At 33.1% G+C, this 24,903-nt stretch overlaps 1 protein-coding gene across 3 annotated transcripts in view; it reads left to right on the top strand.

Annotated features, from left to right (window-relative positions):
* LOC118196520 (phospholipid-transporting ATPase ABCA1-like) overlaps positions 1-24,903 on the top strand; it is a 416,944-nt gene that overhangs the window by 269,614 nt on the left and 122,427 nt on the right. For all 3 annotated transcript variants that reach the window (XM_085823882.1, XM_085823879.1, XM_085823880.1), the window contains 2 exons: positions 10,642-10,769; positions 12,356-12,454. In XM_085823882.1, coding sequence (XP_085680008.1) covers positions 10,642-10,769; positions 12,356-12,454 — 227 coding nt within the window. The remainder of the gene's footprint in view (positions 1-10,641; positions 10,770-12,355; positions 12,455-24,903) is intronic.

Raw genomic sequence — 24,903 nt, 5'->3', positions numbered from 1 at the left:
TACAAAACAATTTGGAATGTTTTTTGACAGATCACAAGCGTAGGGCTAAATCATCAAAATACAGATCTTTCTTGTTCTCATTGTACAAATCTCCTCCATGGCCCTTTGAAATTTCTTAGGTGCATTGTTCAGACTGAAAGGGAAAACCAAAAGTCTGAATCTTCTCCAGGGCTTTGCAATGTTGTCAAATATGATGACTCTTCATCAAGTGGTAACTGCCAAAATCCATTCTTGGTATCCAAAATGGTAAATATTTTACATCCTTGGAGTTTTGTCATAAGGGCTTCTGCTGTAGGGATTGGATAGTGAAATCTCTGAATAGCCTCATTGAGCTGCCTTGGATCTAGGCAAATTCTCAGTTTTTGACATAATTATCACAACCATGCTGCTCACCTATTCTGTTGGCTCATCAACTTTGGCTATTGCCAGTTTCAACCATTCTGTTTAGCTCCCACTTTACGTTTTCGTGCAAAGCAAGTGGCACTTTATGTGATGCTGCAACATGAGGTGTATAATTTTATTTTTATCTTTACTGTGCGATTTAGTTTCCCCACACCAGTAAACACATCTGCAAATTCCTGTATCACTTGCTCTGGTGTTGCTTCATTTTGTTTCTTTTCATGTTTGATTTGATAGACTGTTGTATTGGCCAAGCATTGGCAAGCCTGAAGGCCGAAAATAGGAGATTGTTCCAGAGTGGTTACCAGAAATTTGAGAGAAACTGACAAAAACAAAAAACTGACAAAGTCAGTTTTTTGTTTTACATGTGAGGTAGGACTCACCTGGTATTGGTACTTGGTTGTCACTCTAATCCAGTATTGGCTGTTTATTTTTCTTAATTCTTGGTTTCTCACTCCACTTTAACAATTCACTCTTGGGTATAAAGTTAACCTGAGATCCAGTGTCTAATTTGAAGTTTACTTCATTTTTATTTAGAATAATCTTTTGGTACCAGACTGATGCTTTATTTGAATCCACCACGTCAACAGTTTTAGAGTTTTTTTTTTTTTTTTTTTTTTTTTTTTTTTTTTTCAGGGCCTCTATGGAGATCTTGTTCTTGCTCATTTCAATTGCTTGTGCTTTACTGTGTTTGGCTGCCTTGCATTCACTAATGATATTCTGCAGCGTGGTTTTTGCTCTATTTGTTTCTTGTAATAGCCATTCTTGCCTTGCACTGTTTTATCACGAAGCATTCTATCTTGCCCTTCCCCTTGCCCATAGTTGCAATCTATTATTGCGCATCGTAGCCTTGAGTAAAAATCCGTTAATTTCTCTCCTCTTTTTAATTCCAGAAACTAGAATAATGCATAAATCTCATTCTGATAATCTGTGAAATATTTGTTGAATTCTTGTAGCACTTGCTTTAAGGATAATTTGCTGCTGCTCGCTTCTTGCTTCAAATCAAATGATTGATAATGCTTTTTTAATTCATCACTGCAAACATGTCGAAAAGGCGTAGTTTTTGTGTTTTCTGACTCTTGGCTATATCTTAGAGCCTCGATATAGTCTTTAAAGTCTTCCTTACAGTGTCTCCAAGCCTCAGAAGGGTTCGATCCACCGTCAAACAGTGACAACATAGGCAGGTTATGCACCATTTTGTTTCTAAATTTTTCGCATGCAAGTAATACGTAAATGTTAATTTATGCATTAAATTTGTGAGCGGGGTTAATTCTGACACCATGTCATATAAGTTGACTCATCAAACATTACTGTTTGATATAAGTTATACTGTTTGATATAAATACTGCTGTTTATTTCTAAGATTAAATTAGATTACTTATATGTAAGAGAGACATTGATGCTACATAGTTGGCGGCAAGTGACAAGAGTGATGCAGCACAGTTGCCATGCAAGTGCCTAAGCTAACAGCTATTTGAGGCATTACCATCCATCAGCTATCACAGTAACGAATATCTAACATGTGTAGCTTACCACTGCTTAACAAGAGTGATATTGCGTGAAAACCTTCTTACGCGAGTTTTGTGAATCAAGAGAACTAAAATCATTCTTCTTTACCCCCTCTTTTTCTGAAAACAACTTTTCTACATTTGGCATTTGTTACTTTTTCTGAACTTGTTATTTTTTGCTTAGGGGAGTCATCACCTTTGCACAACACAAAAAGTAAGAATTTTGACTGATTTTCGAGTTTTAATAAGTCAAATTGTTATGATCATAGCTGTATGAAATTTTCAGTGTGTCATCTCTATACATAGATAATTATGTTTCTTGATTTATTTTACTAATAGTGTATAAGAATTTGTTTTATAAAGAAAAAACAATCTGTATTTCTCCCAAAATTTAAAATTTGTACTAAAGCACTGCGCACAAACTGACAGTAATACAAATCTAGTTACAGTAATAATTTTTACAATTTTAATGAAACATCATTAGGTATGATTCTACACCTATTTAAATTTTAAAATATCAAAGAATATTAACACCATTACAATAAGATCTTTGAAAACAGAAAGTGTTAAAAATTTTTTCAGTAAAATTTTATAAATATTTAAAAAATAAATTTTCAAAGAAAAAAGTAGGTGCATTTTTTCAGCAATATCATCATGTGCTTACCCTGAAATTTTTAAATCAATAGCTATAATAGATTTTTTTAAAGAGTGCGCACAAGTATGAAAATCACCATTTTGAGAAAAATGGTTTTAAAGTTTCAAAATTTTCAATATATTTTCTCTCAAGTAACACTAAAACAGTTTAATACTGCCCAGCTGCATACAACATACCCTCCTGTTCTTCAACAGCTGTTACTGTAGTAAGTTTGACTCCTTTTCTTGCTCTGCAAGCATTTATTGTAGACATCTCTGCCTTTATTTCGGCTGACTGAATACGACGTTGATCAGTGTCTGCTGTAAACCTGAGTGTATTATCACCAATTCGATATCCAAGTTCATTCCTAGTATGTAATCGCCCGGCTTGACCTTTGCTGTATATAATAACTGCCTCATTTACTGCTGTCTTAACATTATAACAACACCCGGAATTTTTAGGACATAATTTCCAAATCAAAGCATTCAATGATTGATTTGGATTCTGTGTTTGTCCTCCTAAACACTCTTTTAGTAATAATGACACACTAATACCTTTAAATATATCTTTGACAGCATCCATTACAGGTGGTGGAATTGAATTTTTATATTTGCACGATCTCAGATTTACACTCGCACTCGCTCTTTGATATGTACACCACGAATCCTTCCCTGTTGGGAAAAAATTGTGAGTAGGTTCCACGTCGGTTGAACATTTGTGGTAAAATATTTCCCACATTGCTTTTTGCATATCTTTTACAGAATTGCAATGTTTTCTAATAGCATTTCCATAATAAATTGTCAACTGCTTTATAATATCATCTGTAAGGCGACCTTTTCCACTGTCGCTAAGTTGCTTCCCCTTCATTTCTTGCTTTCATAATCTAATGCCCATTGTTTTCTGAATGTGTCCCGACTCATTCAATTTCACCAATATACATTATGTTAACAGTAAAAATTAAAGCAATCTACGAGTGAACATCCGTAAGCAGCTGCGCGTACAAGTATAAACAAACGTCAAGTGATGATTTAAATGCCCGATCTGGCAATATTTACCTCAGAATCGGTTTCTTTATTTCATAATTTTTAAAGTTCTAATTCGATTACCATTACGCCGTTTGTTTTAACAGACTCAGAAATGTTTACAGTTTCTAAAAATGCAAAAAAATAAAATTCAATTTTTTTGAATGTGTAAAGGTGATGACTCCCCTTAGCTCATTTCTATAGTCCTGTAGTAACTTCTTTCTTCACTGCTAACTTCCTAATACACTCTTTCGCTTAGAGATACATTACCATAAATAACGAATGTGTCAAAGTCTGTGCACCAGAGTCTGCAGACTATTTTAGCCATAATTTCCTCCGGTTTGAATTTATGGTCTTGTAAGTCACTTCTTGCCATGCTTTGTTAATAAGAGTTAAGTATTGGAAACAATCATCGTATGCTGTTTCCAAAAGTCCCTGAGTATTAAGTATGTGGCATAGGCTACTTCAAAACACCTCTGAAAATTGCATATTGCCAACTTAAATGTTCATAACTCAAGACACTATTAATCACTCCAGCTGTTTTATGTTGAGATAATTTGTAATTTGTACCGAATTGTTTTTGAAGTGAGTCATTTGTGATCTGTGTTTTCACTGTATTACAGTTTCTTCATGAACATTTTATTCTGTTTTAAGTGCTGTAAATGCACTGGAAGTTATATATTGCTAGAGCTATAATGCAATATTTTTCATTTGCATTGTTTTCAAATATAATTAAAGCTCAACTATCCGGAAAGCTTAGAAAATGCTGAATGTTACATAAGTGAAAATTGTGGGTAATTGAATGCATAAAAAGTACAGTTCATGGTAAGAAAGCCAAATGAACGAAAGAAGACATTTATGATCTAAAATTGTGAAAGTCATCTTATTTATTATCAACTTGAATATCAAATGTCTACATCTAAAATTATGTAAGCATTCAGGGGGAGAAAAGCATTCCAGACATAAAATTTGACATATTTCATAGATTTTAAGAGAGTGCACAGAACGGAAATCAGTGGTAGTTATTTTTTAACTCTTTTATAAATATAGTGTTGTTATTACTTTCATTGTATTTCATATATCTTAAAAGCCTACTTTTTAAGTTTAAAGAAGCAGGTTGTTGAGTATATGTTTAACCAGGTAATGAACAGACACAAGTTTTGGATGGACGAATGCTCCACACAACACAGTGAGTGTTAGATAATAAGTGGGGTTTGAAATAAAAATAGATGTGGCTAGAGTTACTTTTGAGAGCTAATTTTTTCAAACACTACTCGTACTATTTTTTACAAAACTTGGCAGTTTGGCATAATTTGAGTCGTAGAATTGGCATGTCATTTCAGAAAAAGTCCAATTTTGTGTCAAAATACCTATATTAGAACAATGCTATGTATAAATCTAATACTTATCCTAAGTCGCGCTTTCGAGACATAAAAAACACAAGTTGAATTTCGTCAATCCCAGTAGAACAGGAGATATAGAACTGTCCCATTTTTTTCTTTGTGCAGTGTACACATATATGTATATGTACGTATATATGTACTTATCTTGCATAACTCAAAAATGAAGAGCCTCAGAATGTTAAAATGTTGTATATGGACTGCTATAACACGTAGTTGTGCTCCTCCCTTTTTGGTTGCAATCTTGGCTGAACCAAAAGTGTATATATATATAAAACTACTCTATTACCCGGCTTGGTGAGCTAAGTTTTTTTTTATTCTTATATATTGGAAAATTGTGCATTTTTTTCTTTAAAAGTGATTGAATTATGTTGTTTGTATGTTCCAGTTAAGGTTTTTATGCCTTTAGTTAATCTGAATGCAGTAGTTGCAGAATTATCAACAATTTATAAAAGTGTAAGTACTGCTAGGCCATGGAGGCTGCCGTTCGTTAACATTTGAAACTCTTAGAATACTGAAATAAGTCAGATGGTGCGCTAACTTCATTGTCTTTTTGCCCAGTGTGGCTAAAAGTTAACTTTTAGTTTTGTGCACCAAAAATTTTGTCTCCATTGGCTGAATTGTTGGTTTTTGCATACAAACTCTTAATTTTAATTGGTTTAAAGAAAATTTTTTTAACTGTTTTGTATTTTAGTGGTTCTGTATTTTACAATTTTTAATGAAGATATTTTGAGTTTTTATGTATTTTTGCCTTGTTGCGAAGCGAGAACTGATTTAATTGAATGAGAAATATATCTCTAATGAAATTCGAGGAAATAAGTTTAAATGAAATACAGCAAAAAATGTGTGTAATTTAAAAGGCTGTAGAAGGAAGTTATGGTGTCCACATCAGATTTTTTTATGCGTAATTAGCATTATATAATAGTTAGTTCTCAGAATATTTACTTTCTCTGTATTGTATTAAAAGAGTACACTGCATAAAAAAAATGGGACAGTTCTACATCTTCCGATCTACTGGGCCGATTGATGCGTTTTTCATGTCTCGAAAACGGAACTTAGGACATATATTAGATTTATATATAGCATTGTTCTAATACAGACATTTTGACACAAAATCGGACTTTTTCTGAAATGACATGCCATATGACCACATCATGGACCATTAGTCAGGAAATGGGCATGTTTGCAGCATGCCCAGTATCAGCTCTTAAGGTGCATCAATGTTTGCAGCAGCATAGACTATCAGCAGGATGGCCATTATTTCGGCTTCCCTTGACAATGCAGCATAGAGAGATGGCGACTCTGGTGTGCCGAATGACAAAGCTGGATACAGGAGTGGCACAATATCGTCTTTTCAGACGAGTCCCAGTTCTCTATGCAGTATTCTGATGGTCGTAGACATGTCTGGAGAATATGCAAATGATTAGCATTTCAGCCCATTTAGACGACGCAGGAAGAAGTAACGACATTTGAAGCACTGCATAAAAGAATATTGTGGATTTCACATTTGAAAAGCACTTTAAAGCAACAAACAAATTCCCCTTTTGTAAAGTGCTCAGAATATCATGTTATGTCTCAAATAATAAGAATGCTTACCAGCAAGTGTCAGAATGTGATATAGGCAGGATCGTTGCCTATCGAGAATGTGGATTATCCCTCGCACTGTTTAGCATCTAACCACTGTCGTGCAAATGCGGAATCAATGGATTGCTGAGGGTCATATTGAACGGCATGCAAGATATTAACGCACTCATATGATTAACGCCTCAGGGGAGAAACGTATTGTGCAAAACCATACAACAACATCACAAACCATTAGTCGGGAAATGGGCATGTTTGCAGCAAGTCTAATATCTGCTCGTATGGTGTATTAATGTTTGCAGATGTGGGGGCTATCAACACAATGACCATTACTTTGGCTTCCCTTGACAATGCAGCATAGAGAAAGATGGCGACTTTGGTGTGCTGAATGACGAAGCTGGATACAGAAGTGGCACAACAACGTCTTTTCAGACAAGTCCCGGTTCTCCATGCAGTATTCTGATGGTCGTATACATGTCTGGAGGCTCCGAGAAGACGTCAGGTCACCTGCTTGCATTCGATATTGGCAGAGGGGCCCTGCACCTGGTGTAATGGTTTGGGTAGTCATTGTGTGCATGACACACACATCTCTAGTTCGGATTGACATTAATTTGAATGCAGATCGATACATTTCTGACATGTTACGTCCAGTGGTTGTGATCTATCTGCCAAACCCTATATTCCAGCAAGGTAATGTAAGGCCACATGTTGTACATCGTGTTCTGACCTTGCTTAATACACAGGGTATTCGACTGCTGCCCTGGCCTACATGGTCTCCAGATCTGTCACCCATTGAAAACATCAGGTCATGGGTTGCTGAGAGACTGGCTTGCCACTCCTCTCAGCTAATACCGTTGATGAAGTGAGTCATAGACTTGAAGCAGTAGGCAATGAATTGCCCATTTCTGTCATCTAAGCCCAATTTGACTTCATGCCTAATGGGATAAGGACCGTTTTAGCTGGCAGGGTTGACAACTGTTTCTACTAATTTCACACCCCTGTAAACCTCCAAAATGCTTACAAATTTAATCATTTTGTCTTCATGTTATACTGTTTATGTGCAATATTTATTTATTTATTTATTTATATTATTTATTTTATTTTATTTTATTTATTTATTTATTTTTTGCTTTCCTTCATGCTGTTGCAATTTTAATGGCCAGAGTGTATATTGGGAAAAAAGGAGTCAAGCTACAATGTGAGAAGCTCATTGTGGAATTATGAAGAAAATAGCATGTGTTTCTATCATTTTTCAGAGTCAAATTTCAGAGCCAAACCGGTAATGCTCGGAGGGTTAAAAATAAGAGGATGCACAGGTTTCATTTTATAGCACTTCTAATAAAGCCAAAGTGAAAATCTTATGACTGTGTTATGAAGTCAAGATTATTTCTTGATACTATGTGTTTGGTGATAGTGTTTTATATGTGCTTCACAAAGTTTCTCGGGCCCCACCAGCGGCTGAGCAGTAAAATCGCTGAACACTGGTAGTTCTATCCGAGGTTCGAATCCCGCGAATGGGCTGGCTGTATGGGCATTTTCATGGGTTTCCCCATGTGTAACGTGTATACGAGCCAGTTCCCCTTAGAAAGTCCTCCACAAAGGCATCCCTCGGCAGATAGCCCTAGTGTGCTTTGCCGTATTCTCAATATACACACAAATTTTCTCATTTGCTTACTTTTCTGAGAGGGGGCCGGAGGTCAGAAATTCTAAAATTTTCCAATTGCTTGAGCTTTCTGATTAGTTGAATGCTAGATAGATGGGATTCTACTGTATTTGTGAAGCATTCGTTCTTTAACTTGAAATTGAAGTCAAAATTAAATTTGTTCATATACTATATGTAGCTAAGTAATTAGCCTTATATAAAACACTTGTGCAAATGTTAACCATTGTTTGTTGTCTAGAAGAGCATGAAATGCAATCGGACAAACTGGCCATTCCAGACTTTAAGGTAAGCCTGTAAGTATTCATGAACCACCAAAAGTCTGAATGTCGCTACAACAGCATTTCTTGGGGAATCCGTGTTCACAGATGGCTTTGTACAAAGAACATTTTGCATGCAGAACAAAGCAGATGGAAGCCTACCAGTGAAAAAAGACTGAAGCTACTTCTTCCCATTGCATGTTTGCAATGAGTCTACTTGAAAAGTGTATTTGTTAAATTTATCAAGAGTAGACGTCATAGAGAGAGGAAACTGATGCTCTTATTAGACTTCTGCACAACCATAGCTCTTATCTTGACAAGGAAATTAGCTTTATTATTATTATTATTGTTATTATACAACTACTACTATTACTACTGTTAATTCTGCAATGGAAGAGAAACCATTAGGAAGCTATTTTGCTCTGGAAGTGCCTGAAATTTTCTACAGTATTGATGTCCTTTGAACTTTTTTAATGATCAAAGAGCACATTTAGTGAGAGAACAGTTGCAAGAAGGCTTAAAGCCCTAATAATTAAACATTCTATTTTCCATTATTCTTCGCTTGAAATTCTGTGCCTCTTTCTCCCCCCCCCAATGTAGTACAACTTAGTTGTTCCAGTACTTCTGAATGTGAATTCATTTATTTGCAGTCTATACTAACTGAAAAAAGGGATACTATGGTAACTATAGAATAGAATGATCTAAATAGCATGAATGATTTTTCAGATCATCTGTCGCAAACAGTTTTTGAGAGATCCATGCTTGAACAATTATGGCAAAATATCAGTTTGGCAATTTTTCAAAGTTCTTGAAGCTTTTAATATCAAGCTGTTATCTCCTCGAAAGGAAGACAAGACCTCAAAATTCTTAGATCATTAGACTCTCAGGCATTTTTGTTTAAAAATAAGTAGCAGAATGAGCTTTGTTTTTTAGTGCTGTGAATGAGTGTTAATTTTGCTGCTTCTGATCTGAACATAGTGTAGATCATTTCATAATGGCCAAAAGGGAAATGTATCCAAGTGTCCTGTACTCGAAACTTCTCAAGAAGACATGAAATTGAGTTACTTATGTAAGTCTTGGGGTAGGGAATTATGTTTATTCTTGGTTTTAAGGATTTTCCACAAAATGTGTGATCTTTTATAAAGTCAATTAGCTTTGGTTATAATAACTAGTTGTATTTTCTTGACATCATTTGCATTAGATTTCCTTTAAATTGATAAGTGATAGAATTTATGTATGTGTTGAATTTTATTAAAAACGACTTATGTTTATGATTTTAATCAATATATATTTTGTGTGTTTCCTTTTGTAAAAAAATTTTCTTAATTTTTGGTGGGCAGTGAAAATTGCTAAAAAATTTAGTGAGTGAATCGACTGGATTCTAGATTAACTGGTTTGATAGTAACAAAAGGTTAAATTTGTTTATTGTGGAATGATGTAAAAACCATCAAATAAGGCCAAATTTCTGTAGTAAATGCAAAAAGAACAAAATGCATGGGATGATAGCAGATGATGTTGCAGTATTTAGGAATTATTTTTATCCACAACAGTAAATAATTTAACTGTGAATAACATGGAATGTATGATGTTGTTAAACTATCCATTAAAATCCAATTGCTAAATTCCAAAAATATATTTTGTGTGCAGCTATTAATCTTCTGTTTCTCCTCATCTCATATTGAAACATGAGTAAAGAATAGAAAACCATGTACATATTCTGTTTTGAAGTGTATTCATGTTTTTAAGTGCTGTTTTATTTCATATCCAAATGAACTTATTCTCCAAATAAAACTGCATAAAAGTAGAGAAGTATATGAAGAGTATTTTTGTTGTGCACTATAGCCAGTTCTCCTTTTGTAATTTTTTAATTGCTTTCGAATATTGTGATACTTGGTTAAGCATGGACTGTGTCGCCCTGATTACCTTGGTTAATAAAGATATTTTCAGCAATGTGTTTAGTACAGTAATAAAAGTTATAATAATCTCAATCATATTTTATAATTAAAATAATAATTAAATTAATTTTACTTGAAACAAAATTATAATTATTAGTGTTATAAAATTTTTAAAAAAAGGTTTAATTTTATTTTGAAAATTTTTAATCAAAAATATTAATAAATGAATAATCTTTTTTGCCTTACATGAATTATCATTTTCTTGTGTTAATATTTTGATAGATTGTTATGCCTGCTGGCTTCATTTGCTTGGCACTTGTTCTTGCTTTGTTCATCCCTCCTCTTGTTGAAGAACCACCTCTAGAGCTTCAGCCTTGGATTTATGGACCACCCAACCATGTTTTTTTCAGGTATTCTTAAAAATATGAATTTTTCCCTATGATTTACAGATATAAATAATTTTTGCTGAAATTATTCCTTGGCTATCTTTTTACATTCCTTATAACTTAAAAATAGTCTGTATTTCTATGAATATATATATATATATTTTTTTTTTTCTTTTGAAGGCATTTTTACTAATATAAAAATTGTGTGGAACAATATATAAACTTTTTTAATTTTAGGGCTATATATATATATATTTATTCTTATAAGATGCTGTGATTAACATTTGTTACAATGTTACAAGATAAATATAATTATTTATGTTTTAGACATAACTTTTTTTTTTTTTTTTTTTTTGTGTGTGTGTGTGTGTGTCTGGTACAATGTGTTTTAATTTTGTGTTGCTAGAGATAGAAAACTGACTAAAGCTAAAGAATTTTGTAAAAGCAAAAATTAATTCATTTAGCTATATGGTTCTAAGTCTAAGATTCACAAAGTCCGATAATATGGTGACAACTTTGCTAACTTTCATGGTTGATGGGGTAATTGGATAAGATGTTTTGTTTTCATTTATGTCTACAAAATATGTTGGATTTTATATTTGGAGTGGATCTTGCCCCTGCAGATCCTGCATAATTTTTAAAATGCAAGCTTTTAGTACTCAAATTAGTCAAATAAGATGACTGTTTTTTGTAACTATATACCAAAAATTTCCTTAATTTTTTTAACTCTACCCTATTTTCTCTTTTTATACACTCAGACTAACTGGAATTTACATGTATTCCACATTAGGCATTAGTGGTTAAAATTTTTTTTTAGGCCAAGAAACATGAGATTCATCAATGCCCTCTCTGGATTTGGACATTAATGCATCCTCCACATTTTAGTGTGCGTTTTTATCCACAATAAGTGAAGCCCAAATTTTAAAATGTGGAGAATGAATTCCGTCCTCTGCATTTTAGTTCGGACTCCACTTGTTGAGTTTGATGGAACTTTAAGAGACAGGAAATGTGATAAGCCTATGATGCCCTTTCTCCAATTTAAACACCAGACCTCACTATAGCTACCTGAATGTGGTTCCAGTTACACCATTAAGGAATGCAGTAAGGAGGGAAAAATTACCTTACATTCTTTCCTTCTTAGAAGGCAACTCAGAAAGTTAGGACCTAGTTGCAATATATTGCAATTGCTGGTCATTCATTTGAACATAAATGAGATCTGTCATTCTGTTTGTTTAAACATTTTTGTCGTACCTCACTGTTGTATAAATGAGATCTGGAATCATTTTGTTGCATGAGTAGCAATTATTGGTCATTCATTTAAGCAATTCTTGAAAATATCCTGGATTAAAGTAACTTTCTGTGTTGTTTGTACTTACTTTGTGTTGGTGTGCGCATTTCACATTCCACTATGTATTGTATTATGAAAATTTTTACATTTGCCACGTTCTGTCATCTCTAAAATTTTGATCATCAATTCTATTACACCCTGGATATATTTGATATTTACATTCTAATTGAATGTATTCTAGTAATAATCTTATAACAATTCTTTCTGTGATATTTATTTCTGTGATGATGGATTAACAAAGAGTGTTTTAAAAAATTTGTAGCAATGAGGATCCTCGCAGTCCATTAGCTGCAAAGTATGTTGAATCTCTCCTTTCACCTGTTGGTATGGGAACTAGATGTGTGAAAGGTCATCCTATAAAGTGAGTATATTTCCTTTCCAAGAATGTTGCAATTGTTTATTTTATTCATTTATTTTTGTCAAATATAATTAAATGAAGTCTTTGCTTTCTAATAAACGCTTACAAAGTATTATTTTAATTTTAAACATGTTCAAAAGTGCAAACAATTGGAATTATATATGTGTATGCATTTTGATTTAAAAGTAGTAGATATTCGTATTTTGTATGTTAGTGCGGCTGCTTTTGAAAAAATGAATTTGTGAGTAAGAAAAATTGATTTTTTAGAAAGCTCAAAATTAATTTTTTTGATGTTTAAGTAATAAAACATTTTAGGTATCAGTAATGAAATGTAAATTTTGGATGTTTAAATAAGAGTTTATATTTTAGCATTTTTGCATGAATGAACCCTAATATACTCAAAGAACTGTTACATTTTGATCATCATCTTAATATATCCTTTATTTAAGATATACAGAACTTATTTAAAGCTAATTCTAGTTCTTTATCAAATGACTTATCGCAGCATTTTAGTTATTGTTGAAAACAGAGTTGCCAACTCTCCCGATTTTCGACCGCTCTCCCGCCAACTCGATTTACACTATATTTCTCCTGACTTTATCTTATTCTTAAAATTTCTCGCGATTTTTATGGACCTTGGCTTAATACTTCATTATATGAAGAAAAAAAAAAAAAAAAAGTGATTTTGGACGTCTGAAAGCAATTGAATTTTAGAAATGTCGTTCTCCAGTTCTCCAATAGGCATCGAGCTCCATTGCGTGTCATTTGGCATATATTAGCCAATGAGCATAAAGCAAGCTCAAGGCTGTTATTTGGATGTTCTTTAGTTATTTCGTTCATCTTGTCCTGAGTAGTGTGAGTACACGTGCCCTTGGGAAATAGTTTTAGAATTTATTATCTTTTGTTATGTCTGTGAGAAAGGTGAAATACTCGTGTATGTTTCAAAAATCGTACACAGTTGACTTTCCTTCCATTATTTCCTCAAGGAAATGTAATAAATTTGTGATGTGTACCGTGTGTCGTTGCGATTTTTCAATTTCGCAGGGTGGAAGGGCGGATGTTCTCAAACATGTGCGTATCCAAAAATACAAGGATAACATGAGTTGTTAAAAAAAAAAAAAAAAAAAAACCCGAAAAATTACATTTTTCTTCAGAAACAAAGGACTAAAAAGTTATTAATGCAGAATGTCTAAATTTCCAATCAACGATGAAGTGATTTTGCATGCTAAATTTGCTGTTGTTTCTGCTCTAGCAAATGCATCTTTTTCTCATATAAGGTACTTTTTGGACAGATTTCCTGTGTTACTTCATCTAGTCATGAAAGATGATGATATTGATGTTGCCACTGATAAATATTGCAGTCGCAATTTTTCAGTTTACAATTAGAAAACTTGGATGAAGTTATAAAATCACTAGGATTGACACCCAGTGGAGTTTAATTGGAAAATTGAAAGGGGCTGATGGAATTTTAAAATATAGTGAACTGTCTAGAATTATGTTGGCCATCTTGACAGTTCCCCTTAGTGATGCAGAGTGTGAGAGGATTTTCAGTGTTGTTGCGAAAACAAGGAGTAAATTTAGATCTAATGTTAGTGATGACACATTAGAAAAACTTTTATTAGTGAAAGCAGGCCTATGTGGCAATTGCTATGAACAAAATTATGACATTTCTTTCTTAATGAAAGCAAAATCTGCCACTGTTCATAACATTTGTACGAAAACTGATTAGTCTCTCTCTCTCTCTCTCTCTCTTTTTTTTTTTTTGCAAGTAATAAAAATGTTTTTTATATGTAAGGTATTTTTGTGTTGCTTGCATTTAATAATTAGCAGTTATTTAAAGTTGATTCATTATTAAAAACTATATTTTTATCATTTAAAAAGTCTTTTAAACATTGTGAAAAATCTCCTGATTTTTGAGTGTCATAGGTTGGCAAGTATGTGAAAATATTTCTGAACTCAAACAAAGACGTTATTCTAAGAAAGATATAAACATTTTTCTAAGACTTTCAATTTAACAAACTAAAACATTCGAGTAGTTAACAGTTCAAGTTTTGTGAAATTTTAACAGAGCATGAAAGTTAAGTAATTAAAGTACTAATGTAAAACTTAAATAATTTAAGCATGCAGTTCACATAGTAAAGTGTTACTGTAATCCTGAGCTCAAGCTCTCTAATCACACGAGTAAACAGGACTAGCAAAATACTAAAGCTTCTAAATGCAAGCTGGATGTAAATTATTTGGAGGAAGTCAGCATTCGACTACCAAAACATTAAGAACATTTCATTAACATTAAGAGCTCTGTTATATGCATTAATTAACATTAAGAACTCTGTTCTTATATATATTAACTAATTTTCATCCTGTTGGGAGTTAAAAAGAAGTAACATTAAAAAATAATAATAATAATAATAATAATAATAATAATAAGCATAAAAACCTACAGCAGAATAATGACTTTTTTGCAAGGCAGTATGGGTATCTGATAACCATGATCTTAACAGAAGACTGACCTCACAACTCAGGGTGGTATTGATATAATGGAAACCAGCTTAATTTTAACCACAAATGTTCTATTATGTTCATTACCAGGGAATTTGGAAGACATATCATTTGATGAAATTTCCCATCTAGATCTCCTTTAACCAGTGCTTGATAATCCTTCCTGCATGGCAGGATGAAATAGTCTGTTGGTAATGGCTGTTACCATCTGATACAAATACAGGTGATATCTCCATAGCTGATATAACTGGGTAAACTCTTTGCCTAACAACCCATATATTTTCCCTGGAAGGTATCATTCACAATATTACACCTCCTGTATTAACTTTTATCTACCGAACAGTGTATTCAGATTATTGGCCTTCTGAACGATTAACGAGGAGTTTAAGCACATTTAATTGGGTTACGTTTTTCTTATTATTCACAATCTAACATTGATGATCGTGCATCTATTTTATACACTCTTGGTGATGGAGTGCAGTTAGCTTCAAAACTTGTCTACAAGCCTTATATACTGAAATATTTGATAGAGCGTGGGTTATGAGACATTTGACATGTTCACCTGTTGTGGCTGCCCACAGTTTATGCTATTTCAGAGGTAGTAGTTCTGAGGCATGATTCTATCACTCTTTGTCTTTTGCCAAACTCTGATAATGTATTACTGTGGTATTTTTTCTCATTTCAATACCAAGCACATTAATAATAGAACGGAAATTATGTTTTCACAAGTACACCACTGTGTGAACTTAATGCAAATGTTATTTCTATAGGTGTGCTCATTTTTCTAAAATAGGTAGTTATAATGAAATGATTATCCCATGTATTTATCTGAGTAAGAAAATGGCAGTTTCTTTCCAAACATTTTTAGAAAGAAATTTAATATGAACATTTTAGTTTTTAGTGAGACTAGAAAATTGAAATTCCCACTTCCCCAAATTAATAAATAAATATCCACCTTAATAAATATGACATTGTAAGCTTAATAGTATTTGTATAAAAGAATTTCTTCTATGCGGAGACTTGCAAAATCAGACTTCCCAATTGTTACTACTTTTTTCCTGAGTAATAGTACTAGTATCCCCTACTTTTTTTAAGTTCATTTTGTGTATTTTTTCTTATATAAAAGCTGTATTAGTATTTATTTAGATTAATGAACTTAATCCAAAAAGGACTTTTTATGAAAAAAGCAAAAAGTTCACCATTCATGTTATACAGTGATGGAAGAAAAATATACTTTGATAATGAAAGAACAATACAGATTTGAGATAGTTCTGCAGAATCTTTTAAATATCAGTGAGAAAATAAAATAGTGTATCTGTGAAAGTAGTGGAACGTATTGTCCAGTTATAACCCATTCACATTTGCCTTAGCAGATGCAAGCCTGTTCTTTTGAATTCAGGACAAGCCAGATGTAAAAATTGCAGACTGATTGTTATAAACTATGACAACATACTAAAATTGTGAATATGTTCCTTTATATTTTCCATTATAGTCTGCTGTACTGTGATTATACTGTTTAATGCAATGTCATTAACTACAAATGTTTCATCTGACTCTCTAAATATTTCTCCTTTTTAAAGTGAAGCTATATTATATACACGTAATTTATGTTCATAATATCCATTTTTATAGTGTTATTTTAGTCATTATGTGTTATTTGAGATAAGACAGGTTTTATTTTTCTTTCATTTATTTAGGAACACAAAAAAGTATTAGTAAAGTGTTAGTAAAGTTAGTTCTTTCTGTAAGAAAGCAAACCTCTTTCTGTAAGAAACCAAGCTTTTACTTCTCACTTAATCTGACCAACAATAAATAAATCACAGAGTTGTTTCAAATGGTATGGTAGTTCTCTTAAATCGATTGTCAGAATGTGTGGTTTTGTTTCAGTTGGAACTTTTCATGTTGTACCTCCAAATGCTTTTGTTTTAATGAATGCTCTTTTTGTGGCTATTTTCACATATTCAAAAAGGCCATTTTTATATATTTGCATGGAAGGTAAAGTATCTCTTTCTTAAAAGAATTTTTATTTTACAAAGAGAACTGTTGAAAGAGAACAACAAAACTAAAAAAGAGTCCACAGTGTAATCTATAAATATATTTTGTGTCTCGACTCCCAGTATCTCTCCCAGAGTGATCTAATATTGGGCAGGGCAATGCCTCAGATGTGAGTCATCCATTTCCTCACCAGGGTTGCACAATTTACGAATTGTAGTTGGGATAATGTTCGTTCAAAGGCTATCATGGCAAGTAACAAGACAAAAGATAGCAAGAGATTTCTTTCTGGGCCATAAAGGAGTGTCAAAAATTCTGTTAATCCATACTTTATGACTGTTCCTTTTGGTATCAACAAAAAATGTGTAGTAATTTTTTATTACTCTTTTTGTAGTGTAAAAAAAGTTGTGTTTGTCAGTTACTTGGAGAATACTGGCACATTTCTTTGTCAACAAATCTGCCTTATCATTTCCATGAAGGCCACAACGTGATCATATACATTGCATGGCAACTTCTCTGCCTTCCTAAGTTAAGTTGTTTAGAAACTGCTGACATTTTGCAAAATCAATAGACATTTGTGATTCAAGAAGAAATAGCTAGAAGAGCAGCTTTAGAATCGAAGTGTATCACAACCTTTGAAAAATGTTCAAGCCGACGTTGGAGTTGGGTAAGGCTATGTATATAGCCGTGGTTCTCAGCACCAAAAGCAATCCTATTCTTTCCAACAGGATTATAAAATGAAAAAATCAGGCATGTACACGACTTGACTTGTATGGAATATTAAGTTATACACATTTTTTGCTGCATTTCATTTAAACTTATTTCCTCGAATTTCATTAGAGATACGTTTCTCATTCAATTAAATCTGTTCTCAGTTTGCAACAAGGCAAAAATGCATAAAAACTCAAAATATCTTCATTAAAAATGTAAAAATATAGGAAAAAAAATAAAACACTAAATACAGTTAAAACAATAAAAAAAAAACAATTTTAACAATTAAAATTAGAATTTCTACGCTAAAACAAGTAATTCGGCCAGCAGGCAACAAGGCAGATTTTTCGGTGCACAAAAATGAAAATTTAATTTTGATCCCACTCGGCAAAATGTCACTGAAGGTGCAGAAACTTAATTCACTATTCTGCTAAGTTTCGTATGTAAACAAATACGGCTGCTATGGTAAACGAAAATTAGGCTTAGTCACACTTTAGCAACCTTAAATTGTTGATAATTCTGCAACAACTAAAGGCGTAAAAACGTTAACCGGAAGATAAGAACAACATAATTCAATCATTTTTAAAGCAAAAAATGCACAATTTACCAACATATTAGAATAAAAAAAAAATGAGCTCATTGAGCCAAATAACAGAGTGGGTATATATATATATATATATATATATATATATACACTTTATGTTCAGCTGATTGCAACCAAAAGGGGAGGTATATAAAATTTTGACATTCTGAGGCTACTTGTTTTTGAGTCGTGTGAGATGATGTCATGCAAAACATTTTTAAATCGAATTTGGTAGCAGTCAAAATGGATATTTTCATTGAAATATGATACCTGGAATTTTTCGTAATTACAATACTTCTTTTTTACTTCGTACAAGAAAGTAAAAAGCTTGCAGAAGATGGTAGCACCTGGGTTAATACTGTCAGCCAGCACAGAGCCATCCATAAACACATGTAGCCATTCATTCTCAGAATATAAAGTATTAATAATTGTCAAAGCCATAGCTTTTAAAATGCAGTCATTTGTTTCTTTTTTGAGGATTTCGTGCAACAGATTAATTCTGACTACATATTATCTTATATTAGTTGGCAATTGTGTTTTTATAAAATTTTCAGCTTCTCATCTATAGTCTAGCTGATCTCTGATGGAAAAGACTGCCTAAAGGAAAACCATTCTGAGTTTTAAGTTTCCTCTGCATTGTTAAAAGGCAGTAGTACCACAGAGAAAAGCAGTTTGGTCCCCTTAAAAAATTTTCACATAGGATTAGTGCTCTCTCTTCCACAGTGGATTTAATTTAATGCGCATATGGTGTGTTGCTAGTAAAACTGCATCAACTGGGACGGTTTTAATTGCACCAATGGTAAATAGGAGAGCTAGGTTTTAAAATCTTTTGAGAGAATCAATCACTTGGTTAGATGCGATTATAGGGGTCTTGCAACAGTAAGTAATATAGGAGCTGTATGTCAGATCAAGAGTGGTTCTAGAACAACCCCATTTAGATAGATCCAACAGTTCTCTTCATTAAGGTTACTTTCTTAGTAGCACATTCTAAAATCATTTCAACATGCTCTTTCTAAGTTAATTTTCAGTCAAAAACAACACCTAAGAATTAAAAGCAGTTGGTTCCCTGCACTGGTGAACCCTGATATAAAAGGTCTAATTTCAAAGGCTGAAGTGAAAATGTTTGATACACAGTCTTCTCTAAATTAACTTCCATATTATGAGTATAGCATCAGTCTTGTAAAATCTTTAGGACCTGATTTAGAATTAATTCTGATTGTTCCTTTGTGTAACCTTTGGGAGTCTCAGTCCAGAAGAAAAAATCATCAGCATATAGTAAACTTTCAATTTTTTTTTTTTTTTTTTTTTTTTAACTTCAATTATGGGACTATTTATGTTCAATGTTAAACAGATGACAACTGGTAACAACTCCCTGCGGGAGGCCAGTCCTTAAAACTTTATATTTTGAATAACTGTTTCATAACAAACTCTACATTTGCTGGCTAAGAAAACTGTTGAACCAATGAAACATGTGTGAGTGAACTCCAATATTGGAAAGCTTTAAGAGTAGAGTATCTCTACAAACTAAGCAGATTTCAGATCAATGAAAACTGGAGAAAGGATATGTTTTTTATCTAGTACATCCTTTGCAGTTTTCTCAACATACTAATTTAGTCTTTTTTTAATTATTCTGTCCATAGTTTAACATAAAATACTGAAAAGTACGTAGCGTATTCGGAAACTAAGTACCGTTTCATTCTAGCACCGTGAAAGCGCTGTGGTAGGCGTCCCGCGCATGCGCACTAGTCTTTCTTGTTCACTGACTTTCAATTGTCGCCATTTTGGTTGCTCTATGTTGTGTTTTCAGTTTGCTGTGCACATTTAAAATGTCTAAGACAATTAGTTCTCCCGCTGACTGTGAGATTCGTGCCGTGATTAAATTTTTGAATGCGAGGAATGTTAAACCGGCCGAAATTTATCGTCAAGTGACAGAAGTTTATGGTGAATACGCGATAAGTGATGGAATGGTGAGAAAGTGGGTAAGAATGTTTAATGCAGGTCGAACAAATGTCCACGCCGAGGCTCGGAGTGGTCGGCCTTCTGTTGTCATGATGATTTGGTAAGGAAAGTTGATGAAGCAATTCATGAGAACAGACGCTTCACAATGACAACTCTTTCAGAGGCATTTCCACAAATTTCACGTACTGTTTTGTTCGAAATTGTGTCTGACCGCTTGAATTATCACAAACTGTGTTCCCGATGGGTTCCAAAAATGCTCACTGATGTTCACAAAACAAAGCGACTTGGTAGTGCCCTGACATTTCTCACACGGTACAGTGATGAGGGAGAAAACTTTTTAAACCAAATTGTGACAGGTGATGAAACTTGGGTGTGTGATTTCACACCAGAATCGAAACAACAATCGATGGAGTGGAGACACATTCTCCGAAAAAACAAAAGTTCAAAGTGACAATGTCATCACAAAAAATCATGTGCACTGTCTTCTGGGATAGGAAAGACTTACTGAATTTCTTCCCAGAGGTGAAACCATTAATATGGCACGATATTGTGAGACTTTAACAAAACTAAGGCGTGCCATTCAAAGCAAACGGAGAGGAATGCTCAGTAAAGGAATTGTGTTGCTCCATGGCAATGCTCGGCCCCATACTGCTGGTGCCACTCAATCGTTAATTCGACAGTTTCATTGGGAGCAGTTCGATCACCCGCCGTACAGCCCGGACTCGGCGCCGTCCGACTATCACTTGTTCCTGCACATGAAGCGCGAGCTGGGTGGCAAGCGCTTTGGATCTGACAATGACATGAAAAATGTTGTGGAGTCATGGTTATCGAAACTGGCAGGAAGTTTCTTTGATGATGGTATACAAAAACTGGTCACCCGCTATGACAAGTGTTTGATCATTGGCGGAAACTATGGTGAAAAATAGTTTAAGACATGTACTTTCAAGTAAAAATAAAATTGGATTTGAAAAAAATGGTTTACTATTTTTTTTTTTTTTTTTTTTTTTTTTCAAAACGGTACTTAGTTTCCGAATACGCCTCGTAAAATCACTCTGTATCCCTTCAAGTCATTGCGCTCTTTTTTTTTGGGGGGGGGAATCGGGATTACTATTCTTTTACGCTATGCTGTGGAGATGCGGGCAGTATCCCACACAATATTGAAAAACTTCAGAATAGTATGAGTTGCTTTAATGTCTAAGTTCATATGAAATTCAGCATAAATTGCATCTTCAACTGGAAATTTATTCAATTTTAAATAGCTTAATGACACAAAGAGTTCATTCATGGTGACTGGTACTATTAAATACAGTACTATAAAATAAGGGAAGGGAATTTTGCGACTATAAAGTATGATTATGAGTGGATCTAATATTTGCTTTAACTAATTTTGTCTGCTTTCTACAGAAATCAGATTTGTGTTATCTGTTGGAGAAATGTTGCACAAATGTATTTGTTATTGTTTTACTCAGGGTTCGTACGGTCCTTAAAAGTCCTTAATTTTTTCAAAAATGATTTTTGGTCCTTAAAAGTCTTAATTGTAGCCAAAATGAATAAATGGTCCTTAATTTTGCTCATTTGACATTTCTTATCATTTCTAATGATTGCCATTCTAAGTGTGAATTACGATTTCTCATGAATATGGAATTAAAATTACATGGCTCTTAACCAATCTGTTGCGTTGCAAATGATAAAAAAAAAAAAAAAAAAAAAAAAAATTAGCTACCCGAACGAAAGTATCGGTGTCTGATTGGCTATATACCCAATCTTTCGACACAGATGTTATCCATAAATTTAGGCAGATTGTGACGAAAGCGTAAAGCCGGAAGTTCTTTAAGAGGCGAAAGTGATGATAAAGGTGCTCGAGAAAAAAAAAGGGGGGGATTCTGAAAATATTTGCCAAAATTAGAGCAATCCCAACCTGGAAGGCCACAACCCTTCCGATGCCAATAGGAACGAGATGCCTGGAAAGTGCATTTTCAATAAACTGTGGCTTCATCAAGCTGACTACAAAGACTGGATATTGATGGATGGCAATCCTTAAATGTGGTCTTTGTCTGAAACGGATTAAAATTTCTAGAATGGGAGAGTCAGCGCTGAAAATTCACATGAAAATTAAGTTTTGTTTTATCATTTCAATTTGTTTTTACACGGTTTTGCTTAGCGTAATTTCTGTGTTTGTTTCAATTAAGCCATAAATTAATTTTTTATCACCTTCTACAGAGTTTATTCTCTTTTGCACATACTATATGTATGGGATATCGGGATTATGAGTTTATTTCTTCAAAGGGTCTGTTATCAATTTCGCGGGAAATCTGTTGGCCCCAGTTCGATTTTAGGTCGCCAAGGGCAAATTCGGTAACGCTAGCCGAGAAAAAGCGAAGTTCGGAAATACGTTTTGAAGCTTCAATAGACAATTAAGTATTTAGTTTAAACCTATGTTGTTGATAGTAATGCATAATTTTTGCTAATGGCGATACAATTATTAGTTGAAAATAACTAATTAAAAATTTTTTAATATTTTTAAAGCTGAAAACAACTAATTGAAACTAATTTTCCTGAATTAACTAGACGCAAAATATTTATACAGTACAAAGTCCGAGGTTTGGACTCGTCGGGACTTCGGCGATCCCAGATTTGAGATTTTTCCGGATATTAGATCATTTTAAATCTACTAAGATGGCACGTAGAAATTATAAAATTGAAAATATGAAATCGTGATTTATGAAATAATGAAGCATTTATGATTTAAAGGGTATCAAAATTTACAAAAGAAAAGAGCTTAATATGTATATGTTTACTTTATTAAACATTTCTTTCAATGTGAGTTGTTTGATTTGCTTTTTCTGCTAATACTTTAGACTAATACTATAGACATATAATTTCTTGTTCAGTTATTAAGTTCCATTGTTCAAGTCCTGTAATTGCTGTGTCGAGAATTCCGAATAACTTGTCAATCAAAATTTTTTCTCGTTCAGTAACCTCTCTGTTACTTTCTTCACTATCGGTAGCTGTATTTTCTGGATTTAGAACCATACTACAGATTTCGCCCTCCGTTAATCGATTGATGATTGGGCATTGTCATCGCAATAAAAACTTCTGTTTAACTTCGCTAAATTCTGCCGCCTGGTGCGGCCATGCGAGATCTGGCACTGGTTCTAGCTTTATGTGAATAACAAATCAGTTATTCTTAATTCAAATAGCACTAAATATAATCGTTTGTCCTATGAGTATCATTAACAAAATCTATTTTTAGCATAAGGAAAGAAATTTCTGCTAAATCTCCCCTTGTCAACATTTTAGCACATTAAACTTAAATCTGTAATCGGATAATACTCTGTTGTTTGGCGTCGCTGCATGATTCATCACTGAAGTTGTCATCCGTTGATAAGCATGCGGTGATGAAAGCAAAATACAATAAATAATGATTCGCGATTTCGGCGTCAAGGATATAAAATATTAGTTGGTGTAAAATTAACAAATGTTTCGGTTTGAGATTATGCCAAGCAGATATGCAGCTATGAAGTCAAGTTACTAATCACACAAATTTATGCTAAAATAATTATTTCTTCAATAATGAGATATTTTATTTAGTGCCAAACTGAGATTAAGAATCGCTATTTCCGGCATGTTTTTTTATGATGAGGAAAAAAATCTAATGCGCGTGCATAAAGCATACCCCTTCCCTTCAAAAAAGCCCTAAAAAATTGGTTGGTGGTGGTTTTGAGGACTTTTAAGGACTTTGAGTGGTTTTGAGGTCCGGATTTTAGATCATTCCAGATATTGGATGTCCGGATCCCGGACTTTGTACTGTATATATATATATATGTATATATACATCTTTCAAAATATAACTTACCAGTATGGATTCACTCTTTTAAAATAATTCTACTTTAATTAAACTTAGGAGATAATATAATCAATTAATTGATATTGTTTAGGAAATAAATTATATATATATATATAGTAAAAAATGTATATTTTCACTATTCAAGTATTCATTGTGACAAGTATTCTTATCTTGTCACATGAACAGGCCTCTGTGGAAAGGGGCTTCTCTGTAAATAAAGCAATTGAAATTGAAAATTTAAGTGACTCATCATACATTTTTCAACGCATAGTATTTGATTACATAAAATTTTTGGAGGTGTTCTTAATATCGAAATTAATAAAGAAATGAGATCAGCAGCAGCTTCTGCAAGAAGTGGAGTTCATTATTTAAAAGTTCAGTATTTAGAAGAACAAAAATCTTTAACTAAATCTGAAAATTTAAAGAGGAAAAGAAATATTATTGAGGAAGAAATTGATTATATGAAGCAGAAGAAAAAATTTCTTCAAAGGGACATTAAAGATATTAATGAAGAAGTAGATACTTTAGCAGATGAAGCTGAGACCAGCAGGAACATTGATTTGTTTATCAAAGCAAATGAACTTAGAAGAATATTTAAAGAAAAGGAAATAGACATAAATAAATTAGATGTTAAAATAGCTGAAAAGATTTCAGATTTAAAAAAAGCATAAATGTTTTGTATCTTTTATTGTACAGTTTATTATTCTAGTATCTTTCAAAAAACCAAGGAAATAAATTGTATGTTTACAAATCAGTTATTTTAATCTGCAAAATATTCTTACATTGTGATTATAATAGTAGTTGACTGTGTTTAAATAAATATCAAATAAGTTAAATAATAATCATGTAAATCTCTAAAAT

The sequence above is a fragment of the Stegodyphus dumicola genome, chromosome 9 (genome assembly GCF_044657685.1).
Source record: "Stegodyphus dumicola isolate Sdum_Otavi_A_Nest chromosome 9, ASM4465768v1".
Taxonomy (NCBI): domain Eukaryota; kingdom Metazoa; phylum Arthropoda; class Arachnida; order Araneae; family Eresidae; genus Stegodyphus; species Stegodyphus dumicola.
Note: the sequence above shows the minus strand (reverse complement) of the source record. Positions and strands in the feature narration are given on the sequence as shown.